Source organism: Numenius arquata, chromosome 1 (genome assembly GCF_964106895.1).
Source record: "Numenius arquata chromosome 1, bNumArq3.hap1.1, whole genome shotgun sequence".
NCBI classification, from domain to species: domain Eukaryota; kingdom Metazoa; phylum Chordata; class Aves; order Charadriiformes; family Scolopacidae; genus Numenius; species Numenius arquata.
In genome coordinates this window covers 75,432,022-75,455,188 of record NC_133576.1, presented here as the reverse complement: position 1 = coordinate 75,455,188, position 23,167 = coordinate 75,432,022, and the positions used below count along the sequence as shown (strand labels likewise).

Below are 23,167 nucleotides of genomic sequence, written 5' to 3'. Positions count from 1 at the left end.
ATGGAAAACAACTTCTATAGGCCAGCAATGTTAAAGCTGAAATTTTACAGAATTTTTTATGTATAGTACTTCAGGTCACTCTGCCCTAAACTCTTTTCAGCAGCGAGGTCCTGATAAGAGAAAAGCACTTGAGCAGCATTTGAAGATATATTTGTGTTTAAGTGTCCCAGCAGGAAAATACTGGAGAAAAAGATAATCAGTGAACAACGATCTTCTAACAGCACGTGGCAGGACAGAGTTGTCTCCACCCAAGATAACCAGGGATGAGTATACTAGAAACTGAAAATTAATAGGCAATGTGAAGGCAGGATGGCTCTATTTGCCCTTGACAATTTGTGGTGGTCTGGGAACTTCCTGGAGGTCATAGTCCGGGCTTCTGCTTTTAGGATGTGTCCTGCAAGCGTATTGTTCTTCTTTTGTTTCATATGCCCTATTTATAGAAGTTAAATAGAACAAAGCAAGTAACTGAGCAGGATACGGCAAATAATGTATAATTGTACCTAAAAATAAATATGCTAGAGAGAGCAGAACACTTTGTCAGCAACAGAAATAATCATTATCATGCTTGAAAAAAGGTTTTTAATGAGGGAGGAAAATGCTTTGGTCCTTGTAGCCTGGGTAGAAGGAAAAATCATAGAATCAAAATTGGTCTTAACTTATACTTGTGTTGTGAACATTTATATAGCTAAAATTAACTCCATTGACTTAACCTTTATCCAAATACTGTAATGTTATGTTTTCAAACTTGTGATATTTGCCCAATAGTTGCATTTTGTTGTTGTTTAAGTGCATCCAGAGCACATTATTTTCTGATGTAGTTTGATTTCAAGAGCTTCACAGTAGTAGCACCATATTGCCTGTAAGCAAGTAGTTTGAAGTCAGATTCACCACAAATTAACATAAGGATACTATTTGAGCTCTTCTAATTACATGTGGTTTTGGAGGGAAATGGTGGTTTCTTTTATCAAATGAATCTGAGCTCAAATATTTCTTCTCTTTTTCTGGTGAGGTTAGATGTAAAGGGACTTGGAGTGGCCAGTAGCATACAATAATTTTCACAGATCACTGTTGCTGTCATGATCAGACAGCGTTGTTAAACCAGTTTACAGCTGACTTCTGCAGAATTGTCAGATTTCAGCGCTGGAAAAAAGGCCTTATTATTTTGCCACAGTCATTTTGGGCTGTTTTTCTTCTGTTTTTGAACTGTAAAGCAAAGATAAGTTTCTGGCAATGTGTCCCTGCCACCCCCAGCTGTTAACTTCATGCAGTTGCTAGGGCTCAACAAGTCCATTATCCAGCCTATCTTTATCAAAATATTCTTGCATAAGACATACAACCTTAACATTGCCTTTAAAAAAATATTACATTTTGTGTGGTAAAATGTGTGTGGAGCACTTCAAAAAGTGTTGCATTTTTGAGTTCTACCCAGTGGTGCACACGCCAAAAAAGATGCAGATGATATCTAGCTCATCAGCAGCCATCCTGCAGCCTAGGTGTTCAGCTCTGCTTTACCTTTTGTAGGTAATCTGAGAAGTTGAACAAGAAATCTCATTTGAAACACCTTCCCCCAGTTCTTTTAATGTTCTGCCACTTCTTGTAGACTGCCCTGGAAGCAGAGCAGGTATCTGAAGGAGGGGGTGTTGTAGGAAAGAGTTCAAACTAGTAAGAAGGTTGAGTTCAGTTCAAGATGGAGATTCACCTACTTAATTCTGAATGAACTTTTTTTTTTTCTAAATCAGTTCTTTTCTTTCTCCAAATTGGTCATAGTTACATACAGTTGACATTTATCAAAAGAAAGATGCACTGCCATCTGGCGTCAAAACTGTGTTCACATGAGCAAGGACGTTTGTACAGAAAACCAAAACTGAATGCGGTGTAACAAGTTCCTTCCTACAAAACTTCCTATAAAAGTTTTGAAGAAGGCATTAGACTGTTCAGAATAAAGAGGTTCCACACCGATGAGCCCTGCACCACAAAAAAAAAAAAAGGGCGGGGGGAGCACTGTAGTTTCATTACTGGGAAACTTCAGGCTAGGTGAAGGGACTTGCATGTAAACGTGCCTGCTGCTTGTTTCTTTTGTAGGTGGAAGAGGGGGAGATGGATGCCCTGTTATCACCTTTCCAGACTATCCAGCTTTCAGTGAGATCCCCGAGAAGGAGTTCCAGAATGTCCTGACCTACCTGACAAGCATCCCAAGGTAGGCACCTGTTTAGGAGAAAATACCTTTTTGTCCACAAAGTGATTTTTCCTGTTCAGTCACTTACGTGATGGTGTAAAGGTTAGGCTTGGTAATTAATTAAAGAAAAGGAAAATGCAGCTTATAGTGCAGTGTCAATAAGTGTTGATTAGTGACAGCTGCCTAATGTAGTTGTTAGATGAATTACATAGTGCTATCCCTATTTCCTCAGAAAATTACTTCCTGGTATGGATGGCTGCAGATTCCATGATGGACGTTGTCCTCTTGTTTCTTATCTTTGCTGTATCTTAGAGTGCAATGTTCAGTGCTTTAATTGAAAACGTGTATAATTTTGGCAGAATAAGCTCATTCTTAGATGCTACTCAAGATGTTACTCGGTGTGAGAGGATACTCCATAGTTACATACAGAATTTTGTCCTGACCACTTGTGCTCTGTTTTCCTGGCTCAGCTGTACGTAGTCTTTGCAGCACTTCCAGAACTTTGGCTGAAGGTGCTAAGCAGGCCCATCAATTTATCCTGGCTCTCTTAAAGGGGGGCTTTTATCAATGGGCTGCTTAATAAAAATTGTGATTTTGTTGAAGATCTGTTAGGGAGTGAAATAGCGGGGTTCAAGATCCTGATGGAGGTGAGGGAAGGCAAGTAGCAATTAAAGTACAGACTCTAGAGTTCAAGAGACCAGACTTTGGGCTTATTGAGGGAACTGATGGGTGGGATTCAATGGAAAGCAAGTCTGAAGATTAAATCTTCTGAGGAAAGCTGGCAAGTTTTTAAGTACAGCATCCTTCAAGCAAAAGAATGGTATGTCCTGGAAAATGAATAGACATAACAGGAGACTGACCTGGCTGAACAGGGAACTTATGACTGAGCTGGAGTACAAAGAGACCATACAGGAAATGAAACAGGGACAGGCTACAAAGAAGGAATATAGAAGTGTTGCCCAAACACGTAGGGACAGTTTTTCAGGAAAATTGAAGCACACCTGGAACTGAGGGACAAGGAGCAATGGACATGAAGGCCCCTCAGGGGAGAAAAAAAAAAAAAACACCAAACAAAAACCAACACAAAAAAACCCACCTTCAGTTGCTTTAGAAATACAGGAATAACCAAGGAAAATGTGGACCTGTGCTGAATGGGCTGGGTAAATTAGTAGCAGCCAACACAGATGAGGCTGAGGCACTTGAATTCTTTTCTTCAGTCTCCTCTGACTCTGTCTCCCAGGCTGATGTGGTTAGAGGGAGGGTTCAAGGAAGAGAATGACTAGCAATGGATGAGGATGAAGTCAAGGATCTCTTGAGGAACCTTGACTAACATCTAGTCTTTGGGATAAGATAAGCTACATCAAGAGTGGCGAGAAGGCTGGCCAATGTCATGGCAAGCTCTTCATCGTCTTTGAAAGGTTTTTGAGATCAGAGGTGGACTGTGATGATTTGAGACAAATGCTGCATTCATCTTCAGAAAGTGTAAGAGTAATGATCCAGAGTGCTACACGCTGGTCAACCTCACTTTGGTCTGTGAGAATATTACAGAGTGAGTCCTCTTAAAACACATTTGTGGGCACAAGAAAGAGGAAAGTGATGGGGAATAGCCAGCATGGATCGAAAACCAGTAAATTGTGCTGGACCAACATTTTTCTGTGATGAAATTACTGGATATGTGAATGAAGGGAAGCTGTGCATGTCTTTTACTTCACCTTAAGCAAAACTGTCAATAAAGTCTCCCCCAGTAGCCTTGCGTACACTTTGAGTTGTTATGTCTTGACAGGTGTGCTGCTGGGTGGGTGAGAAACTGCTTGAATCATCAAGCACAGAGTGATGGTTAAATGGCTCATGTTCTACCAGGAGACAGAGTTCCTCAGGGAACCATACATGCTGCCTGATACCCTTGGCAATGACCTGGAGGAGGAGATGGAGTGCACCCTCATCAAGTTTATGGATAAGAAACTGGTGGACCAGTCAGTACACTTGAGGGAAGGACTACCAGTCAGAGGAACATAGATGGGTAGGAGATATGGGCTGACAGGAACCTCATGAAATTTTGCAATGACAAATGCCAAATCCTGCAATTGGGGTGGACTAACCCCCTTGCGAGAGTACAGCCCAGGAACTAACTTGCTGTGGGGCTGCTCTTCTGAAAAGGATCTGAGGGCACTGGTGGACAGCAGGCTAAATGTGAGCCAGCGAGGTGCCCTGGCAGCAGTGAAAGCTGGCAGCTCCGGGGCTGTGCAGGCAGGAGTATGGCCTAGAGTGGGTGACAGCAGCCATCCCCTGGCTGGCTCTCTCAAGACCCCATCTGCAGTGCGGGCCCAGCTCTGAGTTACCATAGAGTAGGGGTTCACAAACTGGCATGAGTCCAGAGGGGCCCTCACAATGGCCAGGGCTGAAAATGATGTGTAAGGAGAGGCTACAGGAGCCAAGCTTGCTCGGCCGGGGGATGGAAAACTGCAGGGGCCCAACAGCCCCTGTCTCCACTGATGGAAGGAGCAGCAGGCTCCTGACAGAGATGGGTGGTGGGGAAGGAGAGGCCTGGGGTGGGAATGGGAACAAAGAAGTTCTGACCTAGATGTAAGGGAAAAAAAATTGTCACTGGGAGGATAACGAAGCATTGAGATATGCTGCTAAGAGAGGCTGTGAAGACTCTGTCCATGGAGGTTTTTTGACCTGACCATACAAAGCCCTGAACAATTTGATCTGAATCTGGAGTTGACCGTGCTTTGAGCAGGAGGTTGGACTAGAAGCCTCCTGAGATCCCTTCAAACTTGAATGATTGTATGAATCAAGAGATCTCCTTTATGTCTTTCCCAAATTAGGCTATATTGCTGCCCCAGGTTAAAAACTCATAGAAACACAGGTTGTATGACGCTGATTAAATGTTGATCTCAAGCTGCGTTTCATGTTCTTTTCACTGACGGCATTCGGTGCAACTCGGCATGGACCATGCTCAGTTCACATTTGGAACTGCTTGTGGCAGATGTCCCTCATATATATGTGTACTTTTGTTTACTGTGCATGTAGGAAGAGAAATAGTTATATTCTTGCAAAGGGTTTTCCTCTGAATTGTTTTGTAGGACCTACTCCCTGTAAGGGAATGCTGGCTCTACACAGCACAGTACTGTGACATGTCCTCCTGGTTGTACTTGTTAATCCCCAGTTTATCAGGGAGAGGAGCTGTGAAGCTGACAGCCAGCTTCATTTTCTTTGTTTATCACTCTGTTGGTTAAACTGCGTGATGCAAAATCTCCCTTGATAGTATCTTTCTTGAATACTGTTATTACAAATAATTATGTTCTAAATTCACATCTGCTCCTCCTTTTGAAAGTTCTTGGTGGTATGCTTCATGGTGGCCATTGAACTTCTGTGCGGAGTGGGGTTTATGTGAGAAGCTCTGATCAGAACAAACAGCATCTGGTGCAGGGGAGGGAGCACTGGGCGCATCCCGGAGCATCAGTTTGGCAGGAGCACATTTTTGCTGATTAAAAGCCTGGGAGCAGATTTTCAGATTTTTCAGTTTGTTTCCCTACCCTCCCACAACTCCTTGGTGCGTATTGAGGCAGAAGGGGCCATTAAGTCTGGCTGTTCTTGTAGGATTTTCTTGTTTCTTTAATTTCAAATCCTTTAGAAAGAGATCACTGTTCTGTATAAACCAAGGAGACAGCTCAGCTGGCTGGATGTGAAAAGTAAGGTATTAACTGTTGTGAATATAATAATATTTTAGGTATTAGGGTGATATCATTTCATTTTCAACTTTGTAAAAATACCATTGTTAGTGATAGAACTGGGACCTCTTTGTGCTTGAGGATTACTCTAGTCTCAAAGCTGAAGATATCTTCACTAAGATATCTTCACTAAGGGGTGTTATGAGCTTACTGTGTAAAATTGTGTTTATGACCCCTTGTGCAGGTCTGTAGGAATAACAAACTGTAGAAATGCCACTAGCTGGATGTCAGCATACATGCCCTTATAAAATATGTTTTGCTAATGATAAATTGACTGTCTATATCCCAAAGATAGGCAGTATTTTTTCTTGAATTGTGATATTTCTAGTGCTGCCAAAAGTGTCATAAGATAGGATTTTTGCTGTTAACTTAGTTTTCAAGGGCTAAAACTTCAAAGACTGCTTTGGATGCTTTGGAAACGGCTTTTGAGGGAAGCAGAGTCAGTTTGTTACTTATTTATTTACTCAGTTTATTAAAGAGGCCTAAGGAGTACAGATTTACAGGGAGGACAAAAATGCAGCCCTCAGCTTTTACGCATGGACTGCTCTCCAGATCAGTGTCATTTATCTTATGAAATACATAACTGGTGTCTTTTGGCTGTTCTGACTGACTGGGGGAAATGGACTTTTCTGTGTAGAGCATGGACATGTCTGGAGCCACAACAGTTCCTCAGAAAACTACTTGTGCTACTTGGCCCCGTACAAGATTCCTGATCACAGCAAGGGTTTGGCAGCAATAACTCAAAACTCATTGTCTGACTGCCTGCAATCGCATGTTAAGGGAAATAATATTTCATGGGAATGACGGTGAGGAGCTACTTAAAAGCCTCATAAGAAAGGACCTTTCTATGCTCTGCAGTAGAGTTCACCCAATAAAATATTTACTGGTATAGTAAATCTTAGCAGTGGCATCAGGTTTTCAAGATTTGTTCCCGAGTGAAAGAAGTAGTTTTGGTAATAAGACTGTCTTAGGACTTTGAAAGAGGAAAAACTGAAACCTCTTAACCTACCTTTATTACTCCCTCTACTTTTATAGGTAAACATGACCTTGTCCCCTCTTACCGTGTTCTTGTTCATACTATCTAAACACTGGGCTTCACAAGTTGTTTTTTTTATATATGTAAACTTTCTCTTGTCTTTTTCATAGTGAACTTTAATAATAAAGAGTTAATTGTCTCGTGGGGCACCTTGCATTTAGGAATGGAACTATTGCAATTTGCATGTTACCAACTTAGATGACCATGGAGTAGAATAGTGCAAATAGAAGAGCTATCTAAGCATGTGCTTAGATGTGTAAATGCCTGATACATGATGATGTTAAGAAAGAAGACAGTGGGAAAGGGAATACCTCATCTCAATTTAAGATACTCAGTTAACCCTGGTGCAACTGCATATAATTAAGCAGAGAGCTGAACTATCTTCTTCAGGTGAGTGTTGTTAATGTTGCAAGGTAAATTCATGTTCTATATACAGCTGAATAAAATACGATGTCTAATGTATAGTTTGTAATAATATCAATATTCAGTACATGTTGTCGACATAGTGTGTGACAGCAGTTGCGTACCCTGTGTACTTCAAGATTGCTGCTGTATCAAGGAAAACCAATGGATTAAGGATGAGTACTATAGTTAATGGAAGATTACAGCTAATCCTTTTATAACTGCTGTTTTGGTAATGAGATGTATGTTGTAAAGGTATACATGTAATACTTCTGAAATAGAGTTTTCATTTTAGCAGCTAGTATTTTTTTATTATTATTGAAGTGCAAGATAAAGTTTTATTAAAAAGGTGGGGATTCTCTTAGATTTTTCTTAGGTCACGTGATTTATTTTATACATATAGTACCCAAGATGAAAGAAGAAGGATCCATGGCAGTATGTAATGTACTTAAGGCAATACTTTCTAGGAAGACTATTTTAGCTAAAATGTTGAATTGGTACAAATAGTTTACATATAAGTATTGATCCACATGAATTAATAGTTCTTTTTGATGCAGTTGCTGAATAAAGTCATATCTGTAAGAGGTGACCTCTTTAAATTCAATTGGGTTTCAGCAGAGGACAGTGAGCCAAGTCTTGCATCTATCTGAGATGCTTTGAGAACATTTTATAATGTCCATGTAGCTAGTCTGATTCTCCTTTTGCAGAGAAAAATGTCTCCTAATACTTCACTGGGTGAGTCCTTTGGTGATTGCTACTGAGCTGGGTAGGAAAAGGATGTCGTGCAGAACAAGGTTGTCCCACCTCTTAGCTGAGGCAAAAACTGACAACTTCCATACACAGTGTCCATAATTCTTATTGCAAAGTGGGAGAGGCACCTGTAGGATGTACCTTTTGCATCCCACATATACAGAATACGGAGGAAAAATATTCCATTCAAGTTTGCGATAGGTCCTGAAATAGCTGCCAACTGTACCCTTAAGAAGTCATCTCGGGGCATTCAGTATTCCCTTCATTTTTCCCCTCTGTTTTGAAAATATTTTTAACTCTTTCTATTTATCCTAGTAAATAGACTTTTAAGATTTGCAATGTACCCTGAAGGCAAGTGTTATTCGTACTTACTTCTATCCATCACAGCTGCCACTCTAAACATATTTCATTAACTTTAGTGTGTACACATTCTTGGAATATGAATTTACCAATAGTGGGATGTAGCATGAGAACTTGGTCCAAAACAAATTAATAGATAATTGCAGTGGTTAAAAAAAAAAAGACTGGATTTTTCAACATATGGTTTTGCTTCTAGTTAATTAAGCAGTTTTGACTGCAATCAGAAAACAATATGCTGTATGAGAGAAAAAAAGGATATAGTTTTAATGCTTTTCTTTGTTGCTCATGTAGGTTCATCTTTGAACAAAGAAAGCAAGCAAAAATTCTTGTGGTCACAAGGGATTGGAAAATTAATATTTTAAATATGTAACACTTAGTCTTAAATACAAAGTTCCTTTCAAGAGAAATAAGAAATAGTGTAGATTAGAAAATTCGGAACAGGTTTTGATGACCAGTTTGAGTCCCAATGCTGCTGATTACATACAGTACACAGGCCTTTTCATTTATTTACTCTATTCAGAAAGAGCCTTGTACAGCCTCTCTTTGTAATGCCTTTCTGTCCTACTGTATGATTTTGAGCATATCTCAAGTTAACTTGTCATGTTCGGCAGTTTCCTGTTTTGAAAGCTGTCCCTGTCAGTTTCCTGCCCGGGAGAACGTCCCCTTCTTTGAGGTCCCAATGGCTTACAGTGCTTGAACACCATGTGGACTTCTAAGAAATCCTGTTGTTTGTGCTACCGCCTGGTGTTGGAAACCAGGGAGCCATCCGGTCCAAGTAACGAAACAGAACAATATGACCTCTGAAAGTGTCGATGTCTGACAGTTTGCAAGCTCAGTTGTTAGGGTTTGCTAAGCTTCAGGTAGACCCTTCTTTAACTACACCAGCTCCCCATTGTTTGGGGTAACACTGGAAACCTGAAAAAGAAATGTCTGTGCTAAGCCTTCCAGTGGGCTGAGAAGGCTTCGCTAGCGTGGGCACAGCAAAGCATGACGGGGTGGATTTAGGTAGCAGCCAGAAGAACATGTCACAGCACAGTGTGGGTGTTGCTGGAGCTTACAAACCTTCTCAGCATGAGGGGCCACTGGAGAGCAGAGAGCTTGGGTCTGGCCAGTCTCCTCGGCATAGATCCACCACTGTGCTCTGGAAGCGGGGGCAGCCGTGTTGGGATAATGCTGTGTTTGGAGCTGGCAAATCCCTCATGGTCTAGGGCTGACCCTGTGAAGATCCAATGTGGGAGGGTAACCACAATGTTTCCTCATTTACCTGCAAACTAAGCAAGCGCACCACCACTAGCTGAGACTTAACCACTTTTGTTTTATAGAGTGCCAGGGATGAACGTAACCACATAATGGGTAAGAAGTGCCAAAAAAACAGATGCCCTGACAGTTCCCACTGATACACTGAGCAACAGCTTTGCAGCTTCAGAGTTTACTCCTCTCAGCTGTGCATCATTTCCATGCTCTTCTCTTTGTGGGATTACAATCTGGGCTGAAGATGTGGAACCTGAACCCTGCTGTTGCCTTGGCAGCCCCTCAAATTCATCAGTGAGAACATCCCAGGACTTCCAGCAAAATCTGTCATGCTGTGTGTGCCCTTCCTTTCTCAGAGCACAGCTGCCAAACAGTTGTAAAAGCCATATGTTCCTGTAAGCAGAAAGGAAACGTAAAGGCTTATGTTTGAAGTAAGAGCATTGCATCTTAAAGTTAAGTAGTAGTTTGAATCTTTTGTGTCAGATGCTTAGTTTCACAAGATTAGGTCAAAGCTGAATGCGTTACTTAAAGTCGGAATTTTTCCTGAGTTTGGAACAATTTACACTTGTTTTGGTGTCCACCTTGTGAATGTCTTAAACTTGTTTTAAAGCTCAGCCCTGTACAGGCAAAGCCTTTCTAGTCATTAAATCCCACTTACACCGTCAAAGCTTAGAGGATTTGAATAGTGTATAGGCTCTGTATGCATGACACACACTGTCCGGTGATAAATTTAATCTGCTAAGGAGATGAGGTAAATTGAGCACTGTAAAATTTTGAAAGTTAATTACTAAAATGCTGGAGCTCACACAGGAGCTTTTGTTAGTCTAGTCTTAAGTTCAGAATATTTAACACCCTATTTAAGTATAAACTCACCTTTCTAAAACATGACACACACCATTCCAGGTAAGGTTGCATCAATACATTGTGCAGTGGCATTAACAGTTGTTGAAGTCTACTGGAAATATGTGTAATTCTAATATCATAGTTCTGAATAGGTATAAAAATGCTTTTGTGGAGTCTGAGTTAATTGTGCAGACTTTCTGTTGCTCATATTTACTCAAGCTTAACCAGTGTGGAGCCTTTTTGCCTTTGTTGACCTATTTATCCTTAATTGTCCCTCAAGGATGACATGGCTTACTTGAGCCATCTGTACTTAAATCTAAATGAGTTCTCAAAGTTGTTGTCTTGCTCCAAACAGTCCTTTCAAAAGGTCTGAGTGACCTGAAGAAATTACGCTGTTTTTTTCTATTTAGAATATTAAAACTCTACCTTAAAGAAACTTGTTTTAATTAATTTCACACAGTTAAAAAAAGGATGTTAAGTGGTAACTTTGTCTTTTAATGGTTATTTCCATTACCTGCAGAAATACATCGAAGCCATTCTGATTTTAGGCTGTGGGGTTCCTTGTTGGGGTAAAGCTTACTAAGTTACAGTAAAAAAAAAAAAAAAAAAAAAAAAAAAAAAAAAAGGCTGATGGAACCACAGAAAGGAAATCAGTGCATGTGGTACAAGCAGATGTCCAGGCCCAGGCAGATGATGGCGCCTGGACACTTCAGTTCTTATTTTTAACACTGGCTACATTCCCTCAGCTTTCCCCCAACAGCATAAGCTTTTTGGAGCAGAAAGAATGTCAGCATATATGATGGAATATAGCCAGCATTACTGTACTCCAATTAGTTGTGGTATTTTTTAAGGAGGAATTGGCTTGAAAGTGGGAGAGAGGCTGATTTGAGGATCTAGAGTTGCATAGGAGATAGAGGAGCTATAGGGACCAAACAAGGAAGATACTAATGGCTAGATCTCCGAAGCTAAGTGGGGAGGAGGGGGGAAAAAACGTGATTGTGTATGCTATATAAGTTGGCATACATGCTTTAAAATAAATAAGGTATGTACCAGCCCTGCTTATTTGGCTGAGGAACACAAGCAGTGCTTGAGACAAGAAGTGCTTCAAGTAAACGTGTTTGGATGGATTTCTGTCTCACAATTTCAAGGGACCTACTGCTGTGCAGGACTTTTGATCGCCTTTGGGACCAAGGCTTGAGAGCAGTTCTCCTGGTTGTCAGTGAGTTGTCACTCGCCTCATCAACAGTACCTCTCTGATAGTAGCCCATCTTCCTCGCAGGCTCTTGCTTTGCGGGCAGATGCAGTGAGCTGTTGATGTCGCAGTCCTGTGGGGACTGAAGGATTTTCAGATCAGGGGTAGGGCTGCATGTAACTGGGCTAGTCGTCATGAAGTTTGGATGAGACTTCCAAAGTTTTGAATTATTTATTAGCCCCTTAGACAAAGCTCTTTGAAGTTGCTTTCATTATTTTGTCTCCTGTTCGCCTGCCCTTTAAGATCTCCTGTCACTGACACGACATCATGTATAATTATTCTGCCTATGCTTATAAAGCTTCAAAATGCATTTGCATGGTGTTGCTCTTCCAGACTGTATGATTCTGCTTGTCTCTTCTGCCTCATGAGCAAATTATAACCACTTGCCTATCATGGTTTTTATTTATGCCACCTCACAACCCAACATGCATCTAAATTCTTCTTTGCCTGCTTGCTGTGAGATCCTAAATACAATTTTGTGTATCTGATGATTCCTCAATCTTGAGAAAATTGAAATACAGTATGAGTGTTTTCAGACATACCTGGGGCGTGAACTAATAACAGCCAAGACCAAAAGTAAGCATAATAGGAAAGGGGAGAGATAAGGTTTTCGTCAGTCATACACTGGATAAGATTTAGAAAGAGTGAAATGTGGAGAAGGAAGAAAAAGAAGCACATAGTGGAGGGAAACACATCAAATTTCTTATCTGAGCCTGGTCTAACAATGAAACTTTAACAGGTTCAGCTCCAACAGAAAGGCTCAGATTTTCTTCATTTCCTGTGCAGCTTCACTGGTTTCTCTGGAGGGAAGGTAGTAACTATCAAAACCAAAGTAAAGAGAAGGTACAAATGCTGTGTTTTGAATGTGTGTTCAAAAATCCGTATGTTCACAGAATTCTACCGTAGAATGAAAAAGATCGTAGAATAGTATGCCATTGTTGTATTGGTAGTGATTTAGTTGGGGTTTGGTGGGGTGTGTTTTGGTGGTGGAGGGGCAGTTTTTATTTTCAAAATCAGGTTTTAGACATAAGAATCAATGAGAAATGCTGCCTCCTTGCTTACAGGTTATGCTTCCGCTTTTGAGCATCACAACATCAGCTGTGTTGGGTGAAATGCAGCTGTTACTGCCAGGAGCTTTATATATAATAAGTTTTACTTGGCGTTCAGTGATTTTTGGACAGACCACTAGAGGCTGCACTTGTATAGCAGCACTTCTGTCTTTTTTTAAATTTCTTTTGCTGGAATTCATTCTCTTTCCTCTATTTCTTTATGAACAATGGTCAGCCTCAGTTTGAGTTGGCTATGTTAGGTCTTTCCTTCTACGGTTAAAGTTCATTGAGCTGACTATGAGAGGGCCCAATAATCAAATACAGAAAATTCTTCTAGGTCAATAGCCTTTTGTTGAAGCATACAGTGCAGGCGCTCACAGTAAGAAGTAGATGCCAAGTTTTGTCCCTGCTTCCAGAGATTCGGATACAGAGAGATAGGTGCAGTGCAGTGACTTCCACACCACCAAGCACTGGCTTTAAATTCAGCACCTCAGGAACCTTGAGGTGGGCCTGTTCCTTGGGTCTGTGCTCTAGGGATGGTCAAGGAGATCAGATGCAATGGACGTGTCCTCCCAAATGCGTTTCCTGCACTAGCTGACTTCCATGTTTTCAGCTCAAGAGATGTAGGTTATAAAAATTAAAGACAAAACTATATTACTAATTCCATCTGAAATTATGCAGAAGTCGTTAACCATTGCATTCATTTTTGTCCCGTATGCGGTGCCATGTGCCAGAAATGGAGCACACTCATCATTTCTGGGTTGTGGTTTTTTTTTTTTTTCTCATAAATGTTACTAGAATAAGAACTGATTTCTGATAAACTGGTTACACACCTCAACTGAAAGTGATTCTTGGGGGAATCCAAACTGAGATATCAGGCCCACAGATTGACTTGGAGCCAGAATGTCATCTCAGTTTGCTTTAGGGGCTCAGGAGGTCTGCTAGGTAGCCAAACAGCTTCATCTGGGTCTTTGTAAACGTTGTCTTCATAAAGATTACCCTTGTTAGGAACAATTCTGTTTTCAGATGTGTGCAATATTCTTTGAACCTCTGTCGTACATACATGCTGAGGCAGAACTTGGCACCAAACTGCTATTTTCTGTCTAACCAATTAAATGTCATGACAGGATCATGCAATTGTATATACAGCCATCTTTTGGGAATATGTTTTCATTCTATTTATTTTCTTGGCATATTTTTGCCACTGATATCTCAATTCCAATGCAAACCTCAAATTTTCTGTCATAAAAATAGAAAATATAATTTTAAAGTTTGCTAATTTAGATCAAGTGTAGTTAGTGGGAAGGTATTGCTATATCCAGCTTTCAGAACACTTCTAACTTGTCTTAGGTGTGTAATCAATTTGTTTTATACATTTACATTGTGTATTTGGAATATAATTTGTAACATTAGAGGATTATAACATTTTTTTATTTTCCGGACTATTCTTAACTTGAATGCTTTTAAGTACTAACTTAAGTGCAGGTTTCTAGAAAACACATAACATCTGAAATAGCAGCAGCATTACAAAGCAGTATGCAGTTTAGAGATTGTGTCAGAAACCTACAGGCTCACTCAGCAATTGAAACTATAAAGTTCATTGTCCAATATAGAGATCAAATAATGGCTGGTTTATAGTTCTTTTTCAGTTCCTGCTGTCTCTAAATTGATTTAATCAGGCACCACCTACAGTGAGGCTGGGTATTATGGGCTACAAAACCCTGTGATATCTGTAGCTTTCAAACTGGAGCATGATATATCCTCTTATTTCCATCATTTACTCAAGAGAGCACAAGACCACTTTCTTCTTAGAAACTGTTGTTTCCAATGTTAAGAAGTCCTTAATCTTAGTCTAACTTTAGACAGTAAGCAAGAAGCTGTCATAAGATCAAAATACTTAAAACCAATCATGCACAAAAATATTTTAAAAATTAATAAGTAGAACACCTTTTAAAATGAGGGGAAAATGTGAAACAAAATTTGTTTCTTTTTTAAAATACCCAGATGGTGGGTTTGTTTGGAATTAAGCGTATAAATTAGCCAGTTTTGAAACAAAGTTCGCTTTATGATAACAAGGAATCAAGAATTGTAAGAAAATTAAACTGCTGTAGGTCTAATTATTGTTTAGTACCTGCGTACCAGATTTTGTTTAATGTTACAGTTAAACTTTTTTTTTCTTTGTCAAATTCATACACCATTAAATTCTTCTGCTCTAGGAAAAATTGCATCCTCTAGGACTTAGTGATTAAATGGAAGAAGTCTTGGTTATCCCACATTAGGGACACAAGGAAGGGAGATGTGGGGCAAAGCTATGCCAAGTGAATTGTTCCTGCCCTTTTACTTGCTGGGAAACCAGCATAAAACTTGTAATGTGAAATGTCACCATAGGGTTTAGCTGAATTACTTTCTTTCATGGTTGCTGTACTGGAGATTTCTATCTCGATTTGTTAATACCATGTTCTTCACCATATTATCTGGCTGTCTTCTGGAGCATATAAAGGCCACTAAGAGATGGCTCTTCTCTGCTTTCATTCATTGCCGGGCCATTAGTGGTTTCATATTTTTTTTAATGTGTGAAACAATTATGATTAAGAAAGAGTTTTTGTCTCCCCCTCACCCCCCAAGAAGTCATTCCTAGCAGCAGGAGAGATGGAGAAGTGGTCTTTGAAGTGGCTCAGGTTCAGTCAGTTGAAATGCCTCTGAAAATGTAGGATGCAAAGTTTCTCTTGGGAAACAATAACCTTGCACCTTAGTGCCTGGTTTCCAATAGCCTATTCCTAAGCAAAGTAACAGACAATGCTGTTCTTGATTACCCTAGCTTTTTTGCTGATGACTGAATATAGGATGACTTCTGACTTCAAAGAGTGATAGCTGCTGGAATCATTTTTATCACTGGGGCATGATAGGAATCCTTGCTGTCCAAAGTGTTTGTTACCCCTGTGCTCAGGCTACTGGACTGTCTCCTTGTATATGCTGAACCTGTTTGAGCTCCAGCTTGTCTTTTTCTGCACTGGATACAATTCTACCTTTGAGATTTAATTTTTTTAATATTTTTTTTTTAAGAGCTGATACCCATAACCCTTGTGGCATGCCCAGGCATAAACCTAACTGCTGTATGGACAGGATGAGCAATACCATTCCTAAGATGACCTGTCACCGAGTCTTGTATGTTTGCCCTTTTGTGGGACAGTAGTATGGCCAATAATGGGTGGATGGACCAATTCCACGGTACTTCCTACATAGGCCTATGTGTTGCATGCCAAAAAAGATCAGGATTTGTGAGCAGTCTGAGGCCCCGCATCTCTTCAGGCAGTGTGTGCCTATCACTGATGGTTAGTGGTGAGCTACAGAGGGTGAGTAAGCTTTAAGAACGGGTGGTACCAGGGATCTAAAGACAGCTTTCAGCTGCTTATAATGCAGATTGCTGCAGACATTGCCTTGTTGCTCTGCTCTATGCAGTAGGTCTTTGCTGAATATTACTGAAGTTCTACTATCAAAATAGCTGTTCAGCCGTTGAGAGCAAGAATTTCTAGTTGGTTTGTATGGCCAGGCAGAGGTAGTCAAGGTATGGAACAATCTTAAGTGTAACGTAAGCCAACTGCTTAATAATAAGGCATTAAGACTGAAATTCACTTTTATTAAACTGGAATTATTTACCCTAAAATGCTGCACAGAACTTCAAACATGCAAAAGTTTGATATTATTGAGTCTCTGCGATGAACCTGGAGATTTGCTTTGTTTTGTTTGTAGTAGAGAGCAATGTATACAAGCAGTTTTCATAAAGCAGTGTAGAAGCTTAGGAATAGGAACTTATTTGTGTAGCAGTTGTCACCACCCATACCTTGGAGAAAAGCAAGGATCTTTCAGATGATGACTATGTAATTGCTTCCACACACCCCAGAGAGAAGTTTCTTTCTGCAGTCCTATGTGCTATAAGCTTTCCCACCCTTTCCCCCAGGTGCATGAGCTCATAAGTCTTGCAAACGAGAGGGAGATGTCCCCATAATCTAAAGCTGAGGAGTCACTAAGTGGAAAATTCAGTTCTTGCTCTATCTTCTCTGTGGAAAAGTCAGTGCTTGTTGGGCAGGTACTTCAACCTCACTCTCTCACCTTCTCCGGATGGTGTTACACTTGCTCCCCAAGATGGAGGGAGGGGACCAAGCGGAAAGTCAGCCCTCGGCTGCTTTTTCTCCTGTCCTCTGAAGCCTCTGCTCCCCTTCCCCTGCTTTCTACCTTTCTGACCTGGCCTTTGTGAGTTTGCTGGCCGTATTTCCTGCACGGCAGGGATTGTTTCTCTGGATTTCTAAAAATGTTCTGTTCTTTGTGATGGTGAATAAACAGAAGAACAGAGCTTATCTCATGATGTTGGGGTTTTTTTTTTTTTTTGGTGTGTGTTGGGAGGGAAACAAAGGAAGGAAATACTAAGTTTGAATTGCAAGCTTATATAAATTATGTTTCAGAAAGTACACCGGATACAAGTTAATGTGTTAAAGAAAACAGAGGTTGTAAGGGAAATGTCAAGAAACCCTTAATAAGCAGGTGCTTCTGCTAAGGTTGTCTGCTGTTTCTTGCTGTAAGGGTTGGTTTCCAGTCACTTGCAACTCTGCCAAATTTTCTTGCCATTTGTGAGGTCTCACATGAGTTTTTGGTTTAAAGTTTGGCCAAAATAGCCAAGTTGTTCCCAAGAAGCCAGGCAACAAACCCACTGTGCTTTTCAAACATTGAAACAGCCTTTTGTTTGAGAAGCTCAAGTGTCTCTTCTCTTCAAGTGTTCTCTATTTGGTCAAGGACTTGGACTTGACACTTAGAAGAATGATGGCCTTTGTCTCAAAGAAATACCTTGAGAAAAATCTGCCTAAATCTCAGGTCACTGATGCTTAGCAGCTGCTTGAGTCTTGTCAAAAATGTCCCTCTTCATCCTGGGGCTGAGCAGGGGCTTCTTCATGATTGCAGAGTGAGCTGCCCAAGAGCCAGGTCCACTACGAGGGCTGAGAGCAGGAAGACTGTCTCATGGGATGCGAGTGCTGCATATTGACAGGCAGACGGTGCAGGCAGCACCACAGCCAAGGGAAGTGTCCACCCGAGGAAAGATACCCTATATCCCACTCAATCTTTCAGTAAGGGAGACTCAGGTTGGAGGATAAGGTGACCGTGATATTCAGGAAGGAGTGGGGTGAGAACCAATTTGGTCATTTGTCCTGACAGTAAAAAAAAAAATAAAAAAAAAAAATAAAAAAATTAAAAAAATAAAGCTCCAAGACCTTTTGAGCTGTTCTTGGGACAAGGCAGCAAGGAATGAGAATGGTTGAAGGGATGAGTGGAGGAGACAAATGTGGGTGGTGGTGACAAGTTTATTGAAGGGTGTTACAGAGGCGTGAGAAGACCTGGGCTAAGCTGATGAGTACAGTGCAACTAGAGCAAGATGGGGTAAAGCTTGATGAGCAGGACAGGATGTGTCCATCAGAGCGTGGCTCTGCTGAGAGACGGATTAGAAGCCAAAATGTTTTACTCTCAAGCAAATGGGGAGGGGAGTGGGGGAGAGAAAATCAGTATTTGGATAGAATTGAATAAATATGGCTGAGGGAAAGAGGGGCAGCTGGCACTCACAGTTAAAACAGGAGCCAAATTGAATATCTGCTTGTTACCATATCACTATTTATCCTACGCCCTAAAAGAGGGGGGGGTCTTGCAAACTGGGTTATAACTATGTACCGAGGTGCATGTGGCAGCAAAGAGAGGTCAGTAGAGCAAGGGTGCACTGGCACAGAGACCTGTTTCCAATATTTACTTTTCTTGAATACGTGACTTTGTTGTCTTCATAATGTTCTCAACTTTGTTGTACACAATGTGTTAGTTGAGTTTGTTGCTTCCTGCCTACGAATGCTGGAGCTGGATCCCAGACTCAATAGCCAGCCCTTTGCAACAAGACACTGTTGTCAAGATAACAAATAGTTTTCCCACTGTGATCGGTTCAGAACAGAGCATTTAATTTTTTTTTTTTTTTAAGCAATCTATGTTAACGGAGTATTAACAGTTTGAAGTCAGGTGTTCAAGACTTTGTCTCTGCATCTCTTCTAGTCAGCAGTGGGGAATCTTGACTTTTATTTCTGAGCCTGGAAGGGGGCCACATTCTGGATCATGCAACCACCCCACGTATTTGATCCATCAATTTGATCCAGTGGAAAAAGAAGGTTGGCTAAAGATGTCTTTTGGGCTGTCGCAGCGATATGCTTTCCTTTGTCAACTTTTCCATTTAAGTAGGCCTTGTGGTTTTTTTTTCCTAGGATAACGATATTAAGCTCTGCTTATTGCCAGGTATTGAAGCACGATGTTTGTGTGTGGAGCTGCCATCTAGATCTTCTCTGGGATCCTAGTTAAGCCTGTCTTTCCCTGTGCTCCTGGAGAGAAATCCGATTGATTCAGAGGCTTGAATTTTATTCCTGTTATGCAGAAATGTCAATAGTTTCTTGAAATATGATGCAGAAGTTGCATTTAGGTACTCTGTGGGGTCTGAGATTGTGCTTCCGCTGAGGAAGTATGCAGAAATTTCAGGACTCTCGGGGACTTCTACTGAGCCTGGGAATTAGCTCTTAAAGAGTCTTGAAACTTTTCAAAATCCATATGAACTCTTGTGGGAACAGTTGCAGCACCTTTTTGACTCCATTTATCCACAGTGGACTGTGTGACCCAAGGAGTTTGTTTTGCTACCTGATTATTGTGGAATGTGGATGCTATTAGCGTTTTGCTTTGCTCAGTGACTGAAGGATAAAATGGTGATAACTTTAAATGGGGAACAGGAATATACTGAAATCAGTCTAGATCTCTCCTCTTGCCCTTCAAATAAAGAAAGACAAGGAACAGGGGAAGCTTTAGTAAATCGTGGAAAGTGGGAAGCATATTGCTAGTATAAAGCCCTGTTTGTCTGCAAGGGTTATTCAGGCTTACAAGGCGAGCACTCAGATGTTGTTTATCAGTGTTGTCCTTACCCAGAGGCAAGAGTTAAGTGATGTGCACTGAATGTGGACAGTGAGGGGTTGTTTCTAATATTATCGTATGTTAAAATGACTGTTTAGCTGCTTTTGAAGGAAAGCAAGCATTCCTTTGCATTTTTTATGTTTATTCATGTTTCCTTCTAAATATCTAGCCTGTAAATTTGAGAGATATTACAGTTGGTAAAATAGAGGGGATAGACTGTGAGTCACGTTTAAATTTGTAATTTTGAAGAATAGCTTAAGATGACACGTCTGGGTACCTATATTCTTCATCCTCCTCATCATCATGTTATTATTATGCTGCCACTGTAATCTTATAAAGCAAAGCTGGTGTTTTCATGATTCAGCAATCTTGAATAAGGGATACGGTCATTCTGTTGTCTTGATTTTTATATTTCTTTTAAACTATGACGATAAATTGATGCGCATTATTTTTAAATGTCACACAGTGCAGACAGTAGGCCTTGCAGTAAATGATTATTTGGACTAAAAATACAGCACATACGTTAAAAATGACCAAATATAGGTGAAAGAAAAAGCAACCAAATCCGAGTCCGTCTGCCTTGTGTTTGCCTGTCGTTTCCATTTTGATTGCGATTGGCTGGCAAGGGCTGCTGCTGGCATTGCACAATTGGCTTAGATGGGGAATTACAAAACAGGAGCAGGTCCCTTGACTGGGACTCGGTAGCACATGCAGCTGAGCACAGGCGAAAAAAGAAAGGTCACCCGTACGCAAGGATTTGAGCGGGATCTCTCTCACAGATGTTTCCATTCTGGAGAAGTGCACCTCATCTCGTTTTTCTCATCTATGACTTGAAGGGTTTAAATGCTGCAGGGATTTTTTGTTACGGTGAATGTGAAAATGTACCTGGGAGCAAGTTTGCAACCTGGAGGCGTATGAGAATTTCAGATGCGCAGAGCAGTATCGTGGAATGATCTGAAGGACCTGCGTTTTTAAGGAGTTTTAAATATCAGTGAGGAGGAAGAGAATTCAAACAGCAGGTTAAAAGCAGATGTAAAAGGAAAAACAACTTTGTTTTGATCCTGAAATTACACTGAAAACAGCATGAAGGAGGGATTATATCAACACCAAAAAAATAGAGAATCAAAGGGGTTTATTTTCCTCTGAAATTATCTCTGAACAAGAAATGTAAAAACTCTTTCGTGAAAAAGAAGAATTCAGGATTTGACTATGGTTTGAAGCTCTGTGGAACATATTTGGGACTGCTGCATCTTTCCAATGGTGTGTAGTATATCTTTATCTAATATGTTTAGATAAAGAAGATTCTGCACAAAAAGGTCAAACTACTTCTTTTTTTTTTTTTTTTTTAAACTAGTTTTAAACTGCTTTTTTGAGTGAGAGAACCAGAGGAGTTTAATTTGTATTTTTAACTAAACTTTCTCTTTTTTTTCTTCTTTCCTCCTCCAAACTTAGTTTACAAGATGCTGGAATTGGATTTATTCTTGTCATAGATCGCAGACAGGACAAATGGACCTCTGTGAAAGCTTCTATACTGCGGATAGCAGTGAGTATTGTTTTTAATTAACTCCTTAGAAAAATGTTTCCATGTTGTACCTTTTTCTTTTACGAGTAGAAAAGCAGCAATGACTTGATTTCTTCAACAAAATGTTAGCTGATATATGACACAAAAAGTATCAAGTAGTGCTTTTGTGTCCCAGGTGACTGGGACCAAGTATCATGTGTCTATGACGTGATTTTAATGCAGTTTGTAGCTCAGGACATCAGCCTGAGAAGGCACTCGGAGAACATGTGTGTGTGGCACACAGCTGTCCCAAGTGGGAACTAATATTTGCGTGGGCAGCCTGTGCATCTCAAGTAAGCTTCCTTTTTAGGAAGAGTTGAGGATGAGGGTCGTGATTTAGTTTACCACTTCTGAAAGGAATTCAGGTGTAAAAGCTGATCTTGTGGTGTTCAAATTAAAACAGAAGTTGCTTGTAAGCAAGAAAATCTTATATACCCGCTATGATCAATCAACAGCACATGTGGTTACTTTATCTCCTTTTTAATTAATATTTTTAATATGAAAACTAAGCTTATTAGAGGATTTTTCCTTTTTTTTTACATAAGTAGGAAAAGACAGATTCATTTTATCATGTGCTTACCATACTGTTTGTTTACTCTTTGTTGGTTTTTTTCTTGTTATCCTTGCTTGAATTGTTAGTGCTGATAATCTTTCCAGTAAGTGCTGAAAAACAGAGCTGTAAGCAATTCTTCTTTAATTTTTCAAGGCTGAAAATTTTAAGCTCTGTAAAAGAAAAAGTCAAAGAACTGTTTGTTTATTGTAAATTAAAAGGTATTTATTTAAAGGTAATGTATCACTACCACTATATGACTTCTCATGGATGAATATATAATGATATAATATTCCCACAATACAACTTTTTGCACACTAAGGATGTTTAGGAATGTTAAAATATGGAGAATATACATAAATATAGCAAAACTTGCTTTTGCAGCTCACTTTGAAATTTTGAGATGCAGCATTGAACAGATTCCAGTAATGGAAACTGAGAGCAGCACAATTTGGGCTGGTTAAAGAAAAAGGACTGTATCTCTGGAGTTTTTGAATCTCTTTCAAAATTCAATGCTGTAGTTTATGTTTCAAGAGAGATAAGTAGTCAACATGTGACACTCCTTTTATCTACATAATTGAGGTGGTAGGGGGCAACTACACACATGTTGTTTATAGCCATAATATTAACATTTATGGTGACGTTCCTCCAGTGCGTGTTATTTTGCCTAGGAGCACAATATACAGAACCTGAGTATCTGTTCTCCAGGATACGGGATCCATCATTGTAGCGATGGTATTCGTGCCTAAGGGTTTTGCCTAGAGAAGGGTGTTAAGTGCAGTGAGCTCTGTGGGTTGCAGTGCTGTTGATGGTGGGTTAATTTTCTTTTTTCTTATTTTCTCATTCTTCTGTGAGGTTTATTTTAAAGAGAAATCATGCTTCTCATCTGAAGTCTAATGTGTTAGAGGCATGATCGTTTTTATATTTGAACCAAAACTGGTTCAGCTTTGGCTTTGTGTTGTGTCAGTGGAGGTATGCGACTGTCCTCCTCTTGGGCTTCGGCAATAATCGCATCATCCCTGAACACTTGAAAATTGTATCTTCCTATTCCAAAAAAAAATGTAGTGAAAAATTGTTGTTTGCTGTTGTCCACCATTTTTTTTACTATAATATTTGCCATAAATGAATTCTAAATGCATTCTGCTGTCCATTAAAAAAACAAAGCCAGATATACGCAATATGTATCTTGCACCAGAGTCAGAAGGACTTCTTTGTCCATCAGCAGGAA

The 23,167-nt window shown here is 40.1% G+C and overlaps 1 protein-coding gene across 5 annotated transcripts in view; it reads left to right on the top strand.

The window, feature by feature from the left end:
• MCF2L (MCF.2 cell line derived transforming sequence like) overlaps positions 1-23,167 on the top strand; it is a 158,943-nt gene that overhangs the window by 94,836 nt on the left and 40,940 nt on the right. For all 5 annotated transcript variants that reach the window (XM_074155776.1, XM_074155785.1, XM_074155793.1 and 2 more), the window contains exons 3-4: positions 2,083-2,197; positions 21,281-21,371. In XM_074155776.1, the coding sequence (XP_074011877.1) occupies positions 2,083-2,197; positions 21,281-21,371 (206 nt within the window). The remainder of the gene's footprint in view (positions 1-2,082; positions 2,198-21,280; positions 21,372-23,167) is intronic.